The 25,100-nt window shown below is 38.0% G+C and overlaps 2 protein-coding genes across 19 annotated transcripts in view; one reads left to right on the plus strand and one right to left on the minus strand.

Moving 5' to 3' along the window:
• The window catches only part of LOC120418446 (heterogeneous nuclear ribonucleoprotein L), a 354,926-nt gene that overhangs the window by 304,036 nt on the left and 25,790 nt on the right, over window positions 1–25,100 (minus strand). The window lies entirely within an intron of this gene.
• Window positions 6,138–7,597, plus strand: LOC120418449 (uncharacterized). The gene is made up of 3 exons (XM_039580871.2): window positions 6,138–6,236; window positions 6,298–6,935; window positions 6,993–7,597. Exons 1-3 carry the CDS (start codon window positions 6,173–6,175, stop codon window positions 7,440–7,442), a joined length of 1,152 nt encoding a protein of 383 aa, XP_039436805.2. The 5' UTR covers window positions 6,138–6,172; the 3' UTR covers window positions 7,443–7,597.

Below are 25,100 nucleotides of genomic sequence, written 5' to 3' on the forward strand. Positions count from 1 at the left end.
AAATTGAACAAAATTAAACAGAGGTGAGCAATATTGCCACTCGTCATACAAATTTTATTTAAACTTGTGCAATTTGTCAGATGTGGTTCAATTATATGCTAAAAGATGTCACAACGCCAACTAAATGGTACCCCAACAATGCCTCATTCATCGTGAAGATCTGACAGGCTCCCAGAAATCACGCGGAATGCCTCGCTGACAATAATTCACGTTTGCGTCGACTAAACAAATAAATAGTCGGCTTCAATTTGAGCACTTCGTCACCGTCGATTGCGAACCCTTTCACCGCGACCCGAAAAAGTTTCCCAGCGCACGCACGCACCAACAGCTGTGCCCGTAGTTGACGTGGCACGTTTTTTGACAGTTACTAATTTCTGCCTCCATTTATTTTGCACTCAGCGCGCGCACAGATCATTCTCTCTCAGGCGCAGCCACAGCCGGCCGAAGAGGAAAACATTCTTCTTCGTCTATCGACTCTGACGACGACGAACGAGACGTCTAGTGCGACTTGCAGAAAAAAAACGCTAGAACTACGAACTACTAAACAGGAAAACAGCGCCGAGTTTTCTTCAAATCAGATTCTCTGGCGTGAAAACCATACACAGACACGTGGCTGCGCTGACGCTCGTAAGTCGCGATGCAGCCGGTGTTGAAAGGTTGAAGTTCTGTATACAAAACACGCTGGCCGGCAACGAAATTATGGGAAAGTATTATCTCAAACCCGGGCATTAGGCGGTGTCAGCCCTCGCGCTGCTTCCAATGACCTATAGCAGAAGTCATTGGCGGCCGAACTTCGAGGTCATTGGGCATTCTCCGGCCCCGTCTAAACACAGACCAAGAACCAGCGTTTCAACCCTGTCCTTGTCTCGATTTCCGCGCAAATGCATCTTCCTAGGCCACTACCACCCAAAATTCCTCTCTCCCCGAACCCCAGCGAGTCCAAACAGATGATGATGAATAAATGCATCTGACGCGTCGTCATGATACACACTGAGCAACTGCACGTCGATGATGCATCTGTCGGTTGGTGTGGTGGTACATTTCGTTCGCAAAACAAGAACAGCCCGAACATCATCAACGACGGTTTTATCTCACATGGACGACCTCGCCCCGTCGTCAGGAGCCATTAGTGACGAATGGCAAAGGGACTACTGCCGCGCTTCCACTCTTGCTGCCCTGGTGTGTAACTGTAATTGGTCCCCGCGTATGCCCTGGAATCTACTGAACCACCGCCACCACCTATTTGTTTGCCCACGCGGACCATTTGAACACCCCAAAACATGGTCTACTTGGACCACGAAAAAAACATGTTTTTTTTAAGATTCAGAAAATAACTCAAAAATTGTGAAAAACTTATTAATTTTTTAGTTGAATTTGAAACAAAAGATTTGAAAATCTTTCTGATAATATCGTTTTAAATAAAATACTTTTTTCTCTCCGTGCCGTTGCCAATACAAACCAGGGCGGTCTGGGTTCGAAACACAGCCTACCGCGTCAAGCCCGAATGGGAAAATAAAATAATTTATAAATATTATCTAACCAATAAAAGTGAAATATACGGGCAGCAAACATTAAAATGATGTACTGCCAACGCGCGGCACTACAAGTCTAGAACGCGATGCCTGGCCGATTGGCACTTGTTAGTCTCGTTCTTCGTTCCCCTCACAAGATGTGTGATGATGTGTACCGACGATGCAGAACATCGCTTCAGATAGCGACGGCAGGTTCGATCTACTAATGGTGCAGCTTGCTTGCCTGGTTGGTTAGGCAAAGTCAAGTAGTCAATTAAACGAACCGGCATCTAAAGCTGCGAAACAGTGGCAGGCGATTGATTTGGCCAGATGTTATGCAAGGGAATGTTTCTGAAGGAGAGCGTCTTCAGCTTCAGGGAGTTGCTGCACTAGAATGGCGAAGGAAGTTGGACGAAAGAATCGTAGAAAGTTAAAGAATAGTATGCACAGTAAAAAAATAAATTTGAGAGGTGCAATTTTGGATGGTTGAATATTACCTTTTTAATGATGTAATTTTACATCAATTTAGACTGCAAAAGTGTCATTACAGCAGATAAGTGACTAAATTAACATTTTCAGAGGTAAAATTACAAAAAAAAATTCTGACGTCAAAGAGGTACGTACCCCTTCACAGATGCAATATTACCATGCAAAATACATTATATATCATGCAAAAAAATAACTTAACAAAATAAAAATCAAGGTAATGTTACATCTGGTAATGAGTACATCTTTTATGTCAGAAAAAATGTTTGTAATTTTACCTCTGAAAATGTGCAATTTTATTTTGTTGAGGTAAAATTACATCATTAAAGAGGTAATATTAATATTCAACTATCGAAAATTACACCTCCCAAATTTACATAATTCTATACCGTGAAAAGAAGATTTTTTATTCTTCAAGTTCAAGTCAAAGAAAAAGGAAAAAAATGCCAATATTTAAAAAAAACATCAGTAAAAGTAAACAAATGGACGGAACATTAATAATGTAGAAAAACAGAAAAATTGAAATAGTTAAATCAAAAATAAATACAAGGACACAGAAAACAATACACAAATGATGAAGGATAATTGATAAAAACAACAGATTAAAAAAAAAAAAACAATTAAAAAAAACTAAACCAACAAGGAGAAGACAGAAAAAAAGGCAACAATCCTCGAAAAAATGCTAAGGGACCATCCACAAACCACGTGGACACTTTTTTTGGAAATCTCAACCCCCCCCCCCCCTCGTGGACAATTGTCCATACAAAAAAAAACTTTTTTGTATGGAGCGTGGACAATCGCTATACCCCCCCCCCCCCCCCCATAAAGTGTCCACGTGGTTTATGGATGGTCCCTAAGTCATTTGAGCAAGGCGCCATATTCAAAATCTGGGTCCGGAATTTCTGATCGCTTAGATGTTTCAGGCCAAGTTGTAGAAATGGATGAGTGGGATTCAGGAACAATAATTAAAATGTTAAAATAAATTTGTATTTTTCTATTAATTGTAAACACAATTCGGTTGATTTACGCATAGATTTTTTTGAAGAAATTCATATTTGTGTAATATATTTAAAAACTACAAAAAATACTTATTTTAGCTTTGTCCACTGTTATACACTTATTAATTATTCAAAAGTGATTGTCAATATCTAATTTAATCTAATACGCATAAAGTGCGATGAAAGCATGCGGGAAAGTCTTGTGATAGGATTACGCCCCAAGCACAAAAATTAAAGCAGCCAGCCCCACTACGTTGTGTTTAACGCAGAGAGGATTCTGAGAACGGAAAACATTTCTACAGAATCTACTGGGGAGGAAAGATGCGTGGACATACCGTATCAATTTATTATGTGTTGTACAATTAATTACCTTCATATCCTGCAGGAAAAAAAAAATATTCTAAATGGAGACGGTTACGGTACTGGACTTGGTAATTTGAATATGACTCTCACCAGATTGATATTATTTTTGGGGTGTGCAATTTTGTTTTTCTTCCGAACTTGCTTTTTGTGTAGTGATACAATATTACATGCTTTTGCTCCTAAAGGTGATGTGCATGCTTTTGCATGCGATTTGACTCAATTTTTTACTGTGAGTTTCAAACGTGATTGCCAATATTGATCTTAAGTCTGAAATTATAATTCTTCGGAACTTTTTCAAAAGGTTCTAGTCATATGCTGAAAACGTGACTTGAAAACGTAAGCTAAATTTTAACTCAAAATTTGGAAGGAAATTCATACTTAACAAAACAATGCAATTTTCGACAATTAGTCTTGAAACAAGGATAACATTTGAAAACGTTAAAATTTGTGTTTTTCCTTTTCAAAAATATTTTTTTGCGGTCGTGCTTTTCATAAATGAAGTTTTTTTAATTACAAAAAATGTTTTTTTAATTATAAATATTATTTAAAAAAATTTTGCTTGTCAAAATTTCAAAATATTTTTTTAAAATTAACCTTTTTAATAAAAATTAGTTCATGTATCAGATTGTGCATCATTCTAAACTCTAGCGCAAAAGATGCATATTTTAGTCGCTTAAAGCATATAAAAAATGTCTTAAGTTTTTCTGGGAATTCAACTTTGACTGATAAACAGGATTTTTTTCCGTGTACATATTTTTCATAAAAGTCCTACAAAACATTTTATGGAGCCTTGTATGAGATTGCTGCAAATGATGCAAAATGATTTTTTTACATAAACAAAGTTTCATAAACTCGAAAAATTAATGCTTTTGCTCCTAAAGGTGATGTGCATGCTTTTGCATGCGATTTGACTCAATTTTTTACTGTGAGTTTCAAACGTGATTGCCAATATTGATCTTAAGTCTGAAATTATAATTCTTCGGAACTTTTTCAAAAGGTTCTAGTCATATGCTGAAAACGTGACTTGAAAACGTAAGCTAAATTTTAACTCAAAATTTGGAAGGAAATTCATACTTAACAAAACAATGCAATTTTCGACAATTAGTCTTGAAACAAGGATAACATTTGAAAACGTTAAAATTTGTGTTTTTCCTTTTCAAAAATATTTTTTTGCGGTCGTGCTTTTCATAAATGAAGTTTTTTTAATTACAAAAAATGTTTTTTTAATTATAAATATTATTTAAAAAAAATTTTGCTTGTCAAAATTTCAAAATATTTTTTTAAAATTAACCTTTTTAATAAAAATTAGTTCATGTATCAGATTGTGCATCATTCTAAACTCTAGCGCAAAAGATGCATATTTTAGTCGCTTAAAGCATATAAAAAATGTCTTAAGTTTTTCTGGGAATTCAACTTTGACTGATAAACAGGATTTTTTTCCGTGTACATATTTTTCATAAAAGTCCTACAAAACATTTTATGGAGCCTTGTATGAGATTGCTGCAAATGATGCAAAATGATTTTTTTACATAAACAAAGTTTCATAAACTCGAAAAATTAAAATTTAAAATCTCATTTCTACTCAATAAAAAAAAAATAATTTTAAATTCATATTTTTACGGTTCCGGAACAAGCAGCGGTGTCCGGAGATGACCTCTTTACCCTGCCAGAGTTTTTCGCTCTCGCGGGGGAAATGTTAACCCGTTTTCAGTGATGGAATATGGGCGAGAAGTAATAAAGTGTCGCTCTCTCGCGAGTGAGGGAGAGAAGTTATAGTAACGCGCTCTTCTCGCTCGCGCTCTCTTCTCTATTCTCATTTGCGCTCGCCTTCTCGCCGTCGCTCGCGCTCTCGGTCTCGTTCGCGAGAATGTTTTTGGCTCGCGAGCGTGGTAGTCGTTGTTCAACCTGGGAAAATTTTCGGCGCTAGCTTTGGTCGAGCTGTCAGATTTTTAAGTTGAGTTTAAGGTGGACATCTGTGTTGATTAAAAATGAGTGAAAATCCTAATCCGAACCAAGCAGCCAAGCCACAATTCTGTGTTGACAAGTTTTTTGTCATCAGAGATGGCAAGGCCTACTGCAAGGTGTGCCAAAAGGAATCGGCCGGAAATAAAAAGTTTAATAAAGAACGTCATGTGTTGTGTAAGTCATAACTGATTTTTGAAATTTTCGGTGGGTTTGTAAACAATGTTAAAACATTCCAGCAAACCATCCTGATCAGGCTGCACAATATGAGTTTCCGGCTAGCCACTCCAAGTCGTCGCCGCTATCAGCATCCCTCAAGCGTCCAGCCCCAGAACCTACTTCAACCCCGCCGCCTGCTAAGCGAGCTTGCCGTCAAAGGGAGTTTAAACTATCTTGCGTAGAAATGGCGGCTTTTGATGCGGTTTCATTTAGCTTCTTCGAGGGAAAAGGATTTAAGCGGTGCACAGGTGGGACACAGCGTGAGCTGGGAGTTGTCGCGAATCGGCGAAATGTTGTTGACTGGGTGGACGCTGCAGCAGCCGGGATTCGCTCCCAGATATCGGCGGAGCTTAAAGGCCGGATGTTTAACATCATCATTGATGCTGCGTCCCGGTTTGGACACAGCGTGCTGGGAATCACCTCACAGGTGATCGAGAACAGAAAATTTAAACACCGCTGCTTGGCAATGGTTCCCTTAACGGACCGTCACACCGCTGTAAACCTGGCCGACGAGGTCCAGTTGGCTCTGGCGGTCTATGACCTCAGTATCTCACAGGTTTCAACAATCGGCCTTGACAACGCGAAAAATGTGGAGATTTTCTGTCTGAGGCACAGCAAGATCAGTTAAAGCTGATGGCAGAGGAGTTTGGGAAGTCAAATCAGTTGGAAGAAGAGGATTTGACCTTTGCTGGTTATGGTAAGCAAATTTTATTACAATTTTTTATAAGAAATCATCAATATTAAAATTAAATTTTCAGGAGACGCTGATGCCGAAGCAGAAGACATCCAGTTCCAAGCCAATTCAGGTCTGCAAATCATGCGGTGCGCTGCCCACACGGTCAATTTGGCCATCAAGGACGTCGTGAAACAAACGTCTTGCGAAGCGGATTTGAAAAAAGTTCGTTTACTGGTGCGCAAGAGCAAGGGTATTGTTTTCCGTCCGATCTTCAAGATGAAGTCGTTACCGGTTCCCGTTCTTGACTGTGAGACACGTTGGGGAACCACCGCCATGATGGTTGAGTCCGTGCTGCGTTTGGTGGACATTGTGCCAGAACTACAGGCCGTTGATCCTACTTTTGTTGTTGATGAGGAGTTGATCAAATTCGCCGAACAGTTTTCAACGGCCTTCAAGCCAATGGTCCAACTCCTCAAGAAACTCCAATATGCTGACCTGACTGTGGGAGATATGTTCAAGTACTACTGGATCGATGCTCGCAGTGAACTCATCAAAATCGGTGACGATAATATTTTCGCAACCCATCTGATCAAGGCGCTAAAAGAGCGCAAAGTTCTTTTGTTCACCAATAAGGCGTTCTTAGCGGGCCTCTTCATGGATCCCCGTTTTAACTTTGACAAGTCGCCCTACCTTGACAGAGATCAAAAACAGGAAGCGATTGTATGTAAACATTAATATTAGCTGAAACAATTTTTTTACACTTTTTTTAATTTATAGGACCACCTCGTGAGCACATGGAGAATCATGGCATTGCACAAAGCCCAGGCCAAGGACGACGATTCAAAGGTGGCCGATCCATCAGAACTGTCGGAGGCAGATCGCTTGATTTTGCAAGACTGCAATGAAATGCTGGAACAGGAGCTGAAACCAGCTGTCCTTTCTGAAGGAAAAATCATTCAGAAGCTGCACGGTTTGTGCGCAAAGCCGATTCAGCCGGCCGAGACTAACGTCTTAGAGTACTGGGCTCTCCAGGAATTTGCAGAGCCCGAACTATTTGAGCTGTCCGAGGTTGCATTGAGTGCAACGCCCACATCAGTCCCTGTCGAACGAGCATTCTGCGGCCTGGTGCACGAGCTAACGGCTTTTCGTAACAAGCTTTTGGGAGAGAACGTAGACAACCTTATGGTTATTCGTCTGAACCAGGACTTGCTGGAGCTGGCCCTTTGAAGCAGTAATCGCCCACTTCTTTCTATGAACTGAGTTTTCTTATATTTGTAAAAAACGTGAATTACAACAAGTTTCTAAGTTTATTCGAAATATATGAGACTAACATGATCCAAATCAGGATAACCCTCGGTGCTACCTCATGGAATTAACTGAACCATCGCTGGGCTAAATACAAATTTGAGCTCATTTTGACTTCTTGAAACCCTCTGACAAAGACACCACATTTTTAGAATTTTTCACACGAAGTTATTGGCTTCCGCAAATTATCATTTTTGACGACCAGCTCTAGTTCTTCTACTCGCGGGCACTACCGTTCGCGAGCGCTACCGCTCGCGAGCGTTTTCGACCGAGAGCGAAAAAGAGAAGAGAAAGCGGCGAGTAGCTCTCTCAAGCTCGAGTGATGTGGTGAGAACTCGCGAGAGAGGAAAAATTCTCGCAAGAGCGCAAATTTATCAACACTGCCCGTTTTCGTGCCTGCCGTAACAAGGCAGAACAGTTCATGGCTCTGGGAGAGCTCATGATTAAATTCGTGTACAATGGATAAGCTGCCTCGTGCAGCGCTGTTCTTCGACGTCAAAAGACAAAATCATTCTGTGATCTAGCTTTAAGTTTTCCTCTTACTATCCCGTCTCTTTAGTAATTGTGTAGGTTTTTTTTTTTTAGAACTTTTTCCTACCTTTGATTAGCCCTTTAGTAATGAACAATTGTGTCACTAGACAAGTTATATCAACACATAGCTGAAAGGACCTCCAAAACTCTATTTTGCTTAATAGTTAAACACATTGTAAATTGATTATCTACTGAATAAAAACTGAATTGAATTGAATAAATTCATATTTTACAGAAAAGGTCCAAACAAACAAAATTTTCAGTTTTTGCTTTTTGGATGCTTTTTTAATACTCCTGACTCAAGGCGTTTTCAAAAACACCCAAAAAGCAAAAACTGGAAATTTGGTTTATTTGGTTGTGAAAGTTTCTTTAGGATTTCTCATTTTTATCGAGATTTTTTATGTTGTATTTTTAAAGAATCAAGCCTAACATTTGAAAAAATCTTAATTTTGTGTTTATAGCATTTTGAAATTAAATTTTTACAGTGGTGCATTTTTTTAAACATCTGAAAATTGCAACAAAAATATATTATTTGTGCATCGAAACGCAAAAAAAACTTTAAGGCGGAGCTTCTTTTAAAAAGGGTAAAGTCATTTTAAATTGTTCGACTTTGCTTTTTTTTTTTAAATCTTGTTAAATCATGTTTTCTTTTTTTTCCGGAAATCTTTTATTTTTAAAAATGTATAACTTTGGCTTCAGATTTTGCACCATCTTAATCTCTGGCACAAAATAACTCTAAAGCGAATTGATCGGAAATTTACTAAACATAACAAAAATATTTTCGAAAATGGACACTGCTAAAAATAGTCATAATTATAAGTTTTACTATCAAATATTTAGGTAGTGGTTTTTGACAAAGACAGCGCACTTGACCACAACCTAGGATTACCATTCAGAAATTTATTATTTATTTTCAATGTAAATAAAAATACCCACAGAAGTATTTATAGTTATTTATATTTGTTCCCCAGAAAATGGTCTTCCCTATCTAAAGTGTTTTTTCTGCAGTAACGCTCATTTGCATTCGCTATCTACGTGAACCCATTAGAACTTTTCTAGAGCAGCAGTTTACGTAAACCGGTTGACAAACACACACACACACACTGCTTGACCAGAAACAAATTCGAAATTTATCTCTTCAGCACTGCAGCTAAAATAAAGCACAGCTTTTTTTATTTGCGCAACCCAAAGGTATCTCTAGTCCTCGTACATCTAACGCACACCCCACCACCATCACCACCCAACTCCAACCAAGGGTTGTGTGGCCAACCGGGCGATAAAGTTACCATTTTTTCCTTAATTAAAAATGCAATCCCCGGTGCAACTAGTTTTAGCCTTTCTACCAAAGGGGGGGCGTCGTTCTGAATACGAGGACGCCAACGACCACTTCTCCACCAATGGTACTTGAGGTTCTACCACCGGTGTGTACACACGTTGAATAGTAGCGAAAGTTGGCAAAACGGGACGGGGTGAGAAAGAGAATGTAAATTTTTAACCCTGGTTTGCGGAGAATTGGCGGAGAAGGGCTGGACTAGTTCTGGTAGTAGTTCCGCACAAAGCACAACGCGATGACGTAGCTGGACAGCTTGAGACGACGTCGAGGGATGGGTGTTTTGAGCACTTGAGCACCAGGGTTCTGTAGTGCAGGTCGGGCTCGACGAAACGAAACGTCGCTCAAATCTTCAAAGTCGAGTCAAGTCTGACCTTATGTTTACGTCCCTGGAAGCCCACGTGTCTCCACGAACACTAATGAGGACATCTCGAGGAGCTGGCCTATAGTGCACTCAATCCCGGCCGAATGGGGTAATGATAATTGCTGATGTTCCGGAAGAGGGCCCTCCGAAAGTCGCTTTAGGAGGGACTAGTGCTACAGTTTCACCCCAAACCTGGTCAAGGTGATGCAAGAAATGCATCCGGAAGGCCGGCTTTCTGCGCGCACAACGGTATTGCGATTAATCGTGATACCCCTTGCAGTGTGGTGCTACCACACAGGAAGGCACTCAACAGCGCAGTTCGGTTGAGTAAGCAAAGCAACGTTTTTCGCGAAACGCAGTTCGCGCGCTCGAGTTGCGACCAAATTGCGCGAAACGGTTTGCACTTAAGGTGAAACGGGAATGCCCCGTGTGGCTGCGTTTCGCCCCCCGAAGTTGGCATTAATCGAACCTGTTTGACTGGACCAGATTTACCGTCAAAAGTGACGCGCGAGATCGTTTCAATAGCAATAACAAGGTAATGGGGCTCTGATTACGTACTTTCTCGCGCAAGACTGTGTAGACTGCCCCAAGTCACACATGAGATGTGAACTGGTATGGCCGCGCAATGTGTTTATTATAACACAAAAGTATTGCATTGCATACACATCCGACCGAAACTAACTGCAGCTAGCGGCCGCGGCCGCAAGAGAAAAAAAACAACAACATCACTAGTAATGAACTAAACAAATAATATGTAAACAAGGCAAACTATATGCAGCAAGTCGCCGCCACCAATTGGAACTGAAGCAGGTGTTAGGGTGGTTCACAGTTATTTTGGTTGCCTCCTTACAGCCACAGCAAACGACCAAGACTGAGATGCGCTCGATTTGGATTGAGAGGATTCTGGTGTTGGTGTCGGAGTCAATGTGTACAGGTGATCTTGAACAGTTGAAGTTGGAGTCGCACACAGTGTGAACCACCCTAATCAGCTTCAAATCAACCGCGTATGTGTAAGTGTGTCGGCCGTAAGCTATCAAGAACAACAACTCCACGCTGGCGCTATGCGCCCCAAGTCGTGTGCATACCGCCGCCGTAAGCGCCAATGAGGTATTAAGTATTCGACATAGTCCCCCCACAACACCGCACAGAGCTAATTGGCAGAGCGAGCGGGCAAACTGTACCAGGGGCGCGAAAGTTGAACCATTCTTTTAACGGGGTTTTCAACCATCCAGCACCAATTAGGGTGTCTTTGTATCGCGCGGGGTTTAATGTGTCGTAACGGAGTCTTCACACACTTCATCTGGGCTATGGATTAACTATTGATTAAACAAACAGCGATGTTTGTGCTCAGGGGAAATTGTACGTCAAAATAGTCCGGACTTGGCTCAAACAAGCAGATCTGTTTTCTACGAAACTAAAAATCTTATAGATTACCAAGATGAGCAGTTCTCTACGGAATCGGTCTTTTTTCTTTATTTTTTTTCAATCCAGCAGAAACTTTGCATCTTTAATTCGTTCATATAAATTTCCATACAAATTTGGCAGCAGTCCATACAAAATTGATATGGTAAAATTCAAAAATCTGCATCTATTGAAGGAATTTTTGGATCGATTTGGTGTCTTCGGCAAAGTTGTAGGTATGGATATGGACTACACTGAAAAAAAATGATACACGGTAAAAAATATTTGATGATTTTAATCTCACTTTTTGTCTCTAAAACTTAATTTGCAAATAATGGATAAACTCAATTTTATTTTATTTTATTCAATTTACTGTTCTTATAACTTATCAGTTCGTCTGAAAATTTCATATATTTATATTTATATTTCAGATAACATTAGTTTCTGAAGCTTTCACAACTGGGATCTTGTTTAATCGTAAAGCAACAAAAATTAAGATATTTTGGAATGAAAATCAACTATTATAATTCTGGTTAGTTTTTTATACGAAAATTGTTGTTATATCATCTGAAAATAGGCACCTCTTTTTGCCAAGATCAAAATTTAGTTTTTTTTTCACGATTATGTTTACCATGAAATTTGATGAAAATTTGAAAAAATATCATTTATGTCTCAAAGAGGGTTGTGCAATAAGAATTTGATGAATTTGTTTAAAAGTGTTTACAGTTTAATGTAAAGAACTTACACTTGATCTAACAGAGCGTAAGCGGTTTTAATATGAAATAGCGTTTAAACTACTTTTATTACTTTGAAAATTCTTTTGGCCGAAGTCATTTATTAAGCTGAATCATTAAAAAAACTACTTCGTATTATATAGAAGGTTTCAAAAAAATGCAAACATATTTCCAATTCTAGCTCCAAATATTTAAAAACTTTGGGTTGTGATTTCATAAAAAATATAGTTCTAGTGAAAAGGCAGTTTTTAAGGTGAATTCAATGCTTATCTATTCATTCATGAGCTCAAACAAGTAAGTTTTGATATGGAAAAAAGATTTCCATATCGTCTCAATATTATTCTTTATCAGGTTCTCTCAAACTGTTCACAGAGCCATAATTAAGAGCAATTTTATGGTTTTGAAGCATGGATTCATTTTTCTCACTGTCCAAACACTGTGATTAGAAAAATAATACTGCACAAAAAATACTAATGATTATTTGCAAGACAGCCTATAAATTTAGAATATTAATATATTTTCTTGATTTTTTTTTCTGCAAGCGGTTAAGGCATTAATTGACCCTCGCACTAATTTTGATCATCTAAGTTGCTATTTTATACAATTTTGTTGATGAATATTAATTAGAACCAGGATCAGAACAATTTTCGAAAAATTTAAAATTTCCGCGGAATTCCCTGGTTTTCCCGGGAAATTTGTTAAAAACTTCCCGATTCCCGGGAATTCTGTAACCCCGGGAAATTAGACGCTCTAATGCCAACTTTTCAGAAATTTCCAGAATGTGCAAAAAATCTTAGACCGAGTTATGATTGTTTGAATCAATACAATTTTTTAAAGATCGAAATATTGATCACACTAATTTTTCAACTTCATTTTTCGATGTAAAATCAAATTTGCAATCAAAAGGTATGTACTTTAGTGAAATTTTGAAAAAGTACACCGTATTCAAGTTAAAGCGATTTTTAGGTCTCCCCAAACAACCCACCACTTTCTAATGTCGATATCTCGACAACTATGGTCCGATTTACAATGTTAAAATATGAAAAATTCGTGAAATTTTCCGATCTTTTCGAAAACAATATTTTCAAAAATTTAAAATCAAGACTAACATTTCAAAAGGGCCAAACAATCAATATTACGCCCATTTAACATGTTATTCTTGATTTTAGATTTTTGAAAATATTGTTTTTGAAAAGATAGAAAAATTTCACGAATATTTCATAGTTTAACATTGTAAATCAGACCATTAGACCACCAGGTAGGTTGTTTGGGTGAGACTTAAAAAGCATAAATTGTCCTGTTTTTAATCCTTTGCATGGCAATATCTCAGCAACTAAAGTTCGTATCAACAAAGTTCAATAAAGCAAAATATAGAGAATTTTCTCAGCTTTTTGAAAATATTTTGTTTTCAAAGGTGGGCAAACATGGGCACTAATTTTTCAAAAATTAATAACTGCGACTATTTTGAAAAAAAAATAAAAATGGCTATAACTTGAAAACGGTGCACTTTATCAAAATTTCACTGAAGTAATTTTTGATTGCAAATTCGATTTTACATCGAAAAATGAAGTTGAAAAATTTTTGTGACCAGTATCTCGATTTTTTTGAAAAAAAATTGTATTGATTCAACAAATCATAGCTCGGTCAAAGATTTTTTGCCCATTCTGGAAATTTCTGAGAAGTTGGCATTTGTTGTCCTTTAAAACATCAGAAATATAAAAAAATTAAAATAGTGTATTTTTGCAAATCAAATTTTAGTGACAAAAAGTGCAATTAATAATCACAATTTTTTTACCGTGTATCATTTTTTTCAGTGTAATCCATATCCATACCTACAACTTTGCCTAAGACACCAAATCGATCAAAAAATTCCTTCAAAAGATACAAATTTTTGAATTTTCACAAATCATTTTTGTATGGCCAAATTTGTATGGAAATTTATATGAACGAACTAATGATGCAAAATGGCTTCTTTCGGCATACCGAAGGCATCAAAAAAAATTCATCCGGATTAAAAACTACAAAAAAATCGTATGACCGAAATCTCACAGAATTCCTCAGAAGCAAATACATGAATATATCTAGCTACTAAAGTTACCCGCACCTCTACGACCTGTGAGAACTGCGGACTGCCATTCTAGAACTCATGTACACTTCTTAGTATTATCGTTTGGAGGTTGGCCTCCACATAGATTCATACGATCTTGAATATCTTGAAATGTTCTTAACTCTACATCGAAATAGATTCACTTGTAGACTATTGGAATCCTATTTCAAATCATAGCTCAAGTCATTCCTCAGAGTTCTCGACTCAAACCGTTTAGTGATTTCTAAACCTTGCGCGATTCCAATCGTCCAGATATGACTGCGAAACGATCCCCATTACAGCTAATAACCTCACATTAAGGGAGGCAACCGAGACTGAATCGTTTGAATCGTTGTCATCGGAGGCAGTTACCACACCCATTAGGGAGCCCCGCTCTGTTGTGTCTCGAGGTATAGATAGCTCGCAGTCGTCGTCGGTAATTATCATCCCATTACGATAGAAACAGTTCCAGCTGGGTTGGGCACTCGAATCGTCATTCCGTGCTTTTTTCAAAGTCAAATCGAACTTCCCCCCACCGGGTAAAAATCCGTCCACAAACCGATCATCGCGCGCGGCAAATCTTCGCCTCGCGGCTTGTTAGCATTTCGTTTCCAAACAAATCTGCGCGATTTGTCAACAAACACTTCCCGTCTCACGTTCAACCGATGAGAGGCGCGCGCGAAGCGAGTGAAAAAAAAACGAGAATTCCAAAAAGTATAAACCAAACAGATGAGATTCCGCCGGCTTCTCCGTCCGTCCGGCGATAAATCATCGCACAATAAAAACGCTCACCTGTGAGTTTAACGTCCCGGTCTGCGCGAAGGGGGGTTGAGGTTAGGAGATCTACAGATGTTGAGAATCTCCCGCGTGGCGTACTCGCCGGCCGGTGTAAACAATCTCTCGCAGAGAGAGAGAGTGAGAGCGCGATGTACCGCCAAATCTGAGCCCCAACTTTGAGGTTAGGGGCGATCTTTGCGCGTGGAAATTAATTGAGTGTATGCGCTCGCTGTCAGGTGCGTCGCGATCTTCGTCCACCTACGCGCGATTCGGAGATATTCGCCCAGCACTCTCGACCAGCAGCGGTAGGTAGGAACGCCGCGATCTTAAACGACGAATCGGCTGTACACACCATTAAGGTCGTGTAGTAATTTGCCGAAATTAATGTCTTCATCTTGGCCGTGGAAAGTCTGGGTTCACAGGGGGGGTACCTGGTGTAATGAGTGGAGCAGGTCGAGGTGTTGGACACGCTGGATTACCCCTGGAGATCGGGATCTGCACCGGTTGAACTGGTGTTACTTGGGTAGTTGGTTTCAAATTGTATTGACAGTTGGAGAAGTTGGTAATTCGGTCATACTAGACGAAAGATTCCAGATATCCGGATTGGATTATTTCCGGAAAGATCTAACTTTAACGTCTGTCCAAACAAACAAGAGTCCCTTGAATTGGAATCTAGGGCATTCCGACTTACTCTCGATGTTTCAACAAGTAGCTTACCAGGAGGGTCTGTTTAGTCTGTGGTAGCGGGCGGTTCATCGGTTAAAACGCGGTCCATTCATTTCGTGATTTAGTAGTGAAAAACTGTTTTAAACGAGCCGGATTTATGTGCAAAAGTTATAATACGATCCCTTTTAGTGTTTCCATGAGAAATTTCCAAAAAAATGAAGGATTTTGTAGTGCTTAACACGATTTTTCAAATAATTTAATGTTGTCTTCTTTGTTTTCTTCATTGGTGCATCGCGTCGCGTTTCGTTTCAACGTGTTCCTTTCGCAAATGTCAAAACGGGTCGATAAGGCAAACGGTGAAAAAGCTGGCAAAACGTTCAAAAATGTTTTAATGTTTATGTTCGTGAAATACTCGGATATTCAGCTGTATTGATCGGTGTTTTTAGTGTTTTGTTTTGAAAAACTGTCCGGAATATTAGTTTAATTTTGCGGCAGAACTGGAGCTATGCCCTCCAGAAGTTTTGGCTGGTGACAGCTTGTTGTGCGATGTTTTTTTTTCTCAGACGTGTGCGATTTATGGTGTGACAAAGAAAAGCATTTACGTGTCAAAATCAAAATAGTGTGGGAAAGAAAAGTAGTGCCAAGGAGAGAAGAAAGAGAGCGCAGATGCTTAGACGGCTCTGACGGCTACTTGAAAAAGGCTATGAAAGGAAGAGTTGCCAAATGAGATTATGGTTTTAGGATTTGTGAAGGAAAAAGTCGTTTATTTGCTGGCAACTAAAAAAATCTGTGTTCTCACTCTGTCTAGAGTTGTTGCCGTGGTGCAAAAGAGTGGAAGGAAATGTTTTTTATTTTTTTTTATTTCTGAGTGCTCTCAGGAATTCTTAAAAGAGAAATTTGAGTGTTAAATGGAAAATTATCAATACGTTTTTTTTACAATATTGGTGAACGACGTGCTCTGCCAATTTTCGTTTCGTAAGCGAATTTTCAGTGAAATAAAAACAAAAATATTGTGTACATTCACAAAAATCTCGACCCTAAGAAAAAGCGAGTGTTTGAATGAAGGTCTAAACAAATAACGTGACAGAGTATAATCGAGTGATAATTTGGTGAGGCAATTCTAATTACATGCTTTTCTTTCAGGATTTTTCGCGGGTCATGTTTCCTCCTTCCATATTGATAACCTCCTTTAGTTACATCGCGTCTTCATTTAATATTACAACACTTAATTCGAGTTTAAAATGTTAGGTTTCTGCTTTTTTTTGTGCCTTTAGAATTTTAAAATTTGAAGTCATATTTTAAAATATTTTGATAGGAGTATCAGGTGAGCAACACTTCCCGGAAGATGGATATTTGTGGAGTTCTTTTTGTGCTGTATTCGTGATCGTGTTCATATCGAGTTCTGTGGAAGGTGCGAAGCCGCGTGGTTGGATACTTGTGTCTCTGTTGTTTTATTTGTTCCATCTGGAGTATTAGTTTTTAAATTGTTGTTATTTTTTACAGCTTCCTGGAATTATTTTAATTTAACTGTCTACATGTAATTTTATCTACTCACTATATAATTTATTTAAATGTTCATATTATTCCTTATCCTATTCCTTTCTTGAAACATACCATCTTCTCATACAATATATGATCAAATTGCTTAAATTAACGAAACTTTCTAAAACAGCACGGGAACCATCTGGAGTATTTATATTTTATATTACTGCTATTTTTTTTTACAGCTTCCTGGAATCATCTTGATTATATTTATAATATTTATTATATTTATTCTTTTAACTATATTTATTATATTTATTATCTATTATTACTACAAAACTATATGCTTATTAGATAATACACTACAGACTCACATTTACACTTACAAACATCCAAATCATTTAATACATTACGCAATCAACCATTTTCATCGGCCCGATGAAATTCCCCTAACCCCCATTCCAAACCTCCCAAAAATATTCCGTTCACTTTTAAAAGTCGCATGGGTTCCCTGCACTTTTGCCACTAGTGAACAACAAAAACATCCCCTCCCAAATCCCCACGGGACTGTATGGGCGTAGCCTTGGAGCACAGTGTGGAAATTTACGTTCTCAGATATTTTTGGTTGTACCGGGCAGCAATCAAATTGTCTAAGAATATTGAATTGACCATTGTGGCACCCCCTACAGCGTGGTGCAGACCCGTAATGCTATGCTATGCTATGCTATGCTATGTTTCAACAAGTAGCTTACCAATCTAACTAAAGCTATGCGAGTAAGATCCAGGTCAAAATCCGGCGACCTCTTACTAGTTACGGTCTACGGAGTGTACACCACTTGTCAATACACCGGAATAGTTCCCGAACCCTCGCAAATCCTCTGGAACAAATGACAGTTCCAATATCTCATCCATGCTCTAAAAGAACACAGGTCGTAACGTCAATTACCGTGCCTGCGCGATCTACCAGACTCCACGGCGTCCTTGACACCACCGATCATCACTTACAGCCGGTCGATATTTCAATCGTCGACCTCGTAACCTCCGCCAGGTTACGTTCCCACCGCAACACGAGATCCTGTCCAATTAGTCTAGCTTAACGATGCCCCGATCATCACCCTTACGTGCGCCGTACTTGTCGGTCGCAATACCGCGCAGGGGATTCTGACGCACCCCGGCCATCAATCTCGATCAGGCGCGCGGAACGGGTCGCGAACGGAAGAACGCGGCCGAACCGTGTCGCGTCCGCGAGTCTTCGTGGCGTTTAGAGAACACGCGGTCTCCGCGCCGCGCCGGTAAAAATAGATTATCACTCCGCTTTGGGGAACGTTTGGAAAACGGCGTTTCTACGCCACGAGAGGGGTCGTTCGCGGATTACGTAACATCTCAAGTACTTAGTGATCTACAAGAGGTTTGAAGACGTCAAAAATCCACGTTCGAGAAATCCCGAACATTCCCAAAGATTATCGAATTTAAATAGTTTTCGACGCGCGGCCAACCTCTCGCTGACAGCTGAGGGCGCGCACAGCACAGCCAGGGGACAGCATGATTGGCGTTTGAAGAGATTTGTTTGCGTCTTCTCGGAGTTTGAAGACCTGCCTGGTGGTGGTGGTGCATTCAACGCTCTCGAAGGTTGACCCTTTTCGGCGGCGGCGGCGACGACAGGGACGAACCAAGCGTTGGCCTTGAGCGAGTCGAGTCGCTACCAGGTTGTGCAACTTTCAGAGAAGAGATTTGGGAAAGTGTCCGCTGAAGTTGGCTTCGGATTTCCAAGGTAGCGAGAAGAATGCGGTTTATGTTAAGCTCAATCAACTTTAATGAGAAGATTTCGAATCTAAGGAAAATGACATCAATATATTTTTTTCAGATCTTAGGAAAAGTACAACCAAATTTTGGAGTATACACAGAAAAAAATATTTCTGAATGTTACATCATAAATGATGTAACACTTTTGCACGTCATTAATCATTTAAATTTAAATCCGATTTATTGTATTTTTTTATAAATTATACATAGTAGAAAATATCATGGTAATATTACATACGAGAAGGGGTATCCCTTTTATGTTTTATATCAGAAAAACGTGTAATTTTACATCTGAAGATGTGTAAATTTACCACTTTTCAGGTGCAATGTCACTTTTTCAGTCTAAATTGTTGTAAAATTACATGATAAAACAGGTAATATCCAACCTTCTAAAATTAAACCTTCCAATTTTACAAAAAAATACTGTGCATGTAAAAAAAAGATTTTACGTCTGCGTCTACATCAAACGAATTTACATTTTATTCATTATTTCAGTATCGAGTAAATTTACATTTTTTTTCTGTGTAGTTTGATATGAAACTTTGCAAAAGTTCTGCCAAATCACAAACCTTATCTTCCAGCAAACAACCTTCACCAGGCCCCAAAACTGCTGATGTGTTCTACTACGACCGCCGACAAAGGCAAACTCCTTAAGAGGCTCTAGTTTCGATAAGAGACCCAGGGCCACACAAACCAAACATTCAAATCTAAATTCAAATTTCCAACCAACCCAGCAAAACCGCACACTTTCTGTGTGCGTTCTGGAACGTCCAAATGAGTGTGTAAAAAGCAAATATTGATCCTCTTTTCGGCCAAGCAGCTCCTTTCGGACGGGGGTCATATCTTGCGAATGTCCTTGCCCAAGACTCGACACTTTTGAGAGTCGATTCAAATCCTCTTTTTTCCGCCCCAATCGACACCCTCACACAATTGGGGGAAAGCAAACCACTTTTGTGTTGTCTCACCTTGACCTCACCTTAAATCCACACACCTTCGCACCTCTTTTCCACTGCAGGTGAAGGTGATAAAAGTGCCCGAAAGACTGGCCTGATCTGGAGAGAACGTTCCGAGGAATTTATTTGACCTGACCCCGACAGGACCCCACCTTCAAAGTTGCTGCTTTTCCAGCTTGAGGCAGATTCGAAAAATTGAAGGTTAGCCCGGCTGGTGTCGAGTTTCAACCGAATCTCTGCCTTTTTCACCGCGCCGCTTTGTTGTTCGAGGTGAAAAGGTAATGTTTGCGTAAAAATATCACCTACAAACGAGACTTCGAACGGCTGGAACCTTTCTCCGGGAGAGGGGGAAAAATATTGACAGTCACGCACAGTACGGATACAGTTTAAAGTCGACCTTTCCACAGACACCGTCCAGAAATAGAGATTCAAATTATCCTACTGAGGGCAGAACAACGGTTGCAAACAATCCTGTCTTGTTGCTAAATAAAAATTAGAGGTTTTTTCCAGATTTTTTTTTTTTGCTTCGCAAGACGCACAGAAAATACGGCCAAAATTGGGTCTGTGCGTAAATTGTTATCTTATCCATTTGCATATTAAATTTGGGCACAGATTTGTCGTTTTCCGCTTTCGTTTAGGGGTTTGAAATGGTATGAAAAAAAGAACAAAGAGGGTTTGCGGTAATTGAATTACAATCATGTGGGTGTTCAGTAGGTGGAGGAGCATTTATTGATTGTGATTTTAAAAAAGTTTTGCCAGATTTTCATATTTTATTCAGATTTATTTTTTATATTACACTCCGTACTCGATAATCCGAAGTCCTCGATTAACGCCCACGCCCACATAAAGTGTTAAAAAAATCATGGTAATATTACATCTGAGAATGAGTACATCTTTTACGTTTTTCAATCAAAATTGAGGTAAAATTACATCATAAAAGAGGAATATCAAACCTTCCAATGCTACACCTTCAATTTGTTTACTGTGTATATGAACTTGACATTTCTATCATGTAGGTTTCCCATGTTGAAGGGTTACATATTTCTGTGTGTAATATTACATAAAATTGCATAAAATAGTGCAAAATTTATTTTACACATAGCTTGATTACTACATTTTTTATGTGAGATCAAAGATCTGGCAGTCTAAATGGCTTTGCTTTAATATAAATTTGGCATTGTTTTATGACATTTCATGTAATATTACCAGCAGAAACATGTAGCCCATCTGCATGCACATTAAAAAAAATCATGGTAGCATAAAATTTGGAAAACGGTCTCATGCCAGAAAAAAGCACTATTGTTTAAAAAAAAAGGAAATTTGCCTCATTTTACGAAATATGTTTAATGCAAAAAACTGTACTTTCAGCGTGTAAAAAGTCAAAGTTTGATTTTTTGCAGAAATTTTTGATTTCTTCAAATAAACAATGTCTAATAAAGAATATATTGCAGATTTTAGAACCATTACAAAAGAGGATATGAACAACAATATTCTAAATGTTACATCATTAATGATGTAACTCTTATGCACATCATTAATTATTTAAAATTTACATGCGTAAAAACGTAAAAACATGATTTTACGTGCGAGCAGTTCTCTCAGATTTCGGTCATTCGATATTTTTTTTTTTTTGTATTTTTTAATCCGACTGAAACTTTTTTGGTGCCTTCGGTATGCCCAAAGAAGCCATTTTGCATCATTAGTTTGTCCATATAATTTTCCATACAAATTTGGCAGCTGTCCATACAAAAATGATGTATGAAAATTCAAAAATCTGTATCTTTTGAAGGAATTTTTTGATCGATTTGGTGTCTTGGGCAAAGTTGTAGGTATGGATATGGACTACACTGAAAAAAAATGATACACGGTAAAAAAATTTTTGGTGATTTTTTATTTAACTTTTTGTCACTAAAAATTGATTTGCAAAAAAAACACTATTTTTATTCTTTTTTTTTATATGTTTTAGAGGACATCAAATGCCAACTTTGCAGAAATTTCCAGGTTGTGCAAAAAATCTTTGACCGAGTTATGAAATTTTGAATTAATACTATTTTTTTCAAAAAATCGAAAAATTGGTCGCAAAAATTTTTCAACTTCATTTTTTTATGTAAAATCAAATTTGCAATCAAAAAGTACTTCAGTGAAATTTTGATAAAGTGTACTGTTTTCAAGTTAAATCCATTTTTAGGTGACTTTTTTGAAAATAGTCTAAGTTTTTAATTTTTTTAAATTAGTGCACATGTTTGCCCACTTTAAAAAAAAATATTTTTGAAAAGCTGAGAAAATTCTCTATATTTTGCACTTTTGAACTTTGTTGATACGACCCTTAGTTGCTGAGATATTGCCATGCAAAGGTTTAAAAACAGGAAAATTGATGTTTTCTAAGTCCCACCCAAACAACACACCATTTTCTAATGTCGATATCTCAGCAACTAATGGTCCGATTTTCAATGTTAAAATATAAAACATTCGTGAAATTTTCCGTTTTTTCGAAAAAAATGTTTTCAATTTTTTTAAACCAAGACTAACATTTCAAAAGGGCCAAAAATTCAATATTACGCCCTTTTAAAATGTTAGTAATATTCCTGTTTTTAAACCTTTGCATGGCAATATCTCAGCAACGAAGGGTCGTATCAACAAAATTAAAAAAATGCAAAATATAGAAAATTTTCTCAGCTTTTCAATAATATTTTTTTCAAAGGTGGGCAAACATGCACACTAATCTTAAAAAATGAAAAACTGCGACTATTTTAAAAAAAAAGTCACCTAAAAATGGATTTAACTTGAAAACGGTGCACTTTATCAAAATTTCACTAATGTACGTTTTGATTGCAAATTTGATTTTACATCGAAAAATTAAGTTGAAAAATTTTTGCGACCAATTTTTCGATTTTTTGAAAAAATCAGTATTGATTCAAAAATTCATAACTCGCTCAAAGATTTTTTGCACAACCTGGAAATTTCTGAAAAGTTGGCATTTGATGTCCTCTAAAACATATCAAAAAATAAAAATAGTGTTGTTTTGCAAATCAAGTTTTAGTGATAAAAAGTTAAATAAAAAAAAATCACCAAATTTTTTTACCGTGTATCATTTTTTTCCAGTGTAGTCCGTATCCATACTTACAACTTTGCCGAAGACACCAAATCGATCAAAAAATTCCTTCAAAAGATACAGATTTTTGAATTTTCATACATCATTTTTGTATGGACAGCTGCCAAATTTGTATGGAAAATTATATGGACAAACTAATGATGCAAAATGGCTTCTTTGGGCATACCGAAGGCACCAAAAAAGTTTCAGTCGGATTAAAAAATACAAACATTAAAATTTAAGAAAAAGACCGATTTCGTTGAGAACTGCTCGTGTGATACAGACGATTACATCGAATCTTAAGTTTATATCAACCGAGTTTACATGTGATTCATAAATTCCGTGTCGAGTAAGTTTACACTTTTTTTTTCTGTGTAGACATTTTTTTTTTTTCAAATGATGCATTCCTTAAAAATGAAAAAAAGAATTTTCAATTATAAAACAGTGAAAGTATTTTTGAAATCATGCAAAATGGCTTCTTTGGAAATGATTAAAATTGAAAAAAAAGTCGAATACCAAAATAACTCGATAGAAAGATTTATTCCAAAGATGAGGAGAAAGAAAAATATGACAATTTAGCAAAACGCGTGCGATAGAGTCCTCTCCATAACCGACGGTTTATTGAATATTAAATCAAATAAGGTGCCGTAGCCAATTGAAGTTATTGAAATTATTCTGTGTCATGTCCTGATTGACATCTTTGGTGATTTAAGCAACTTTGGGCGAGTCCTCAAGCTAATCACGTCTAACAATAACGTTGATTTCGCTTCAATGTAGGCGGTATTAAGCACAGAATCTCGAAATAGCATCACATTACTGGTTGATATTTGTATATTATGCCGGGCAGTTCAGGTCTCTTATCAGGGCTGCACTCTGTAATCGTTCGTATTGATGCTAATAAATGGCATTACCTTATCAATGATTGTATTATACAATGCCACACAATAATGGCGGCAAACGGTCAAGGGAATTCAAATTCTGACCACGCTCTCTTGTTATATTACAAACCTTAAAAACGTATGCAAATTCGTCTACCAGCAAAAATCGTCATTGTTGCTTACCTGAAATGAGATGCAAAATAAATAAAACAAATTATTACCACAGTCAACCAGCAGAAGATCAAAAGACAAAGTCCCAACAATGCAAAGAAAAAAAAAACCGCATCTAAACTGAACAAAACGTAATTTAACCCTGCGGACTCATGAAAATCACATTTTCGGTAGCAACTTTTTGCCAGCCAACCAAACAAAAAAAAAGGCGCTCAACTTTTCCATCTTTCCAGTGACTTTTCCCCAACTCGAGTGAAAAAGGAGAAAGCACATGCACCCTCACCGCACCCCCATCTTGTCTTACTCTCTCAGTGGAAAAAACTTAACCTTGTTTTAGTTTACCTTTTAGTGTATGCACTTTCCCAGCCTCAAACGAATGGAAATCTCATTTTCCAAAGGGTGGGAGGGCTCCGAGAGACTAGAAATTGGGCGCAATTTTGCTAATTTCATTTTCCGTTTTGAGCCCGCCACGGTGACTGCTCGTCACATCTTTTTTTTTTCGCCGTCACACTTTACTAAAAAAAAGTTCATCGTGGAAAAAAAATGGTACATCATTCTCTGTACCGAGGGGGAGGACGACCCGAAACTTTGTGAGCGCATAGTTTTGCTCCGACACATGTTTCGGGGGGAAAAGGTACGGGGATTTCACCCCCACCAACACACACCGAACTAACCCACAACTTCCTTTCGCTTTTCAGCTAGGCAGAAGACTAACAAAACTCTAATCTAATATTCCGGATGCTGCTACAACTGGGATGAGGCACAGTTGAAAAGTTGTGAAACTTGTTTGTGTCAAATTTCTTCATCTTCAGGCAAGTCCAAATTAAGTAACTTCATTTTCAACTTCAGTCAGCTTTAAAATTAGTCTAGTCAAGTTAAACTTCAGTCTAGTTTAACTTTAGTATTGTTCAACTTACGTCTTGTTAAACTTAAGTCCTGTTCAAATTCAGACAAATTCAACTTCAGTCTTGTTCAACTTTAGTCTTGTTCAAATTCAGTCAAGTTCAATTTCAGTTCATCTTTAGTCTTGGTCAAGTTCAACTTCAGTCATGTTCAACTTTATTATTATTCAAATTCAGTCAAGTTCAACTTCGGTCATCTTCAACATAAGTATTGGTCAAATTCAGTCATGTCCAACTTCGGTTCATCTTCAGTCTTGTTCAACTTTAGTCATAGTCAAATTCAGTCGAGTTCAACTTCAGTTCATCAATTCAATTTTACTTTTGTCCAACTTTACTCTTGTTCAACTTCACTCATGTTCCCTCTTGTTCAAATGCAGCAAGTTCAACTTCGGTCTTGTTCAACTTTAGTCT

This window comes from Culex pipiens, chromosome 2 (assembly GCF_016801865.2).
Source record: "Culex pipiens pallens isolate TS chromosome 2, TS_CPP_V2, whole genome shotgun sequence".
Taxonomy (NCBI): domain Eukaryota; kingdom Metazoa; phylum Arthropoda; class Insecta; order Diptera; family Culicidae; genus Culex; species Culex pipiens.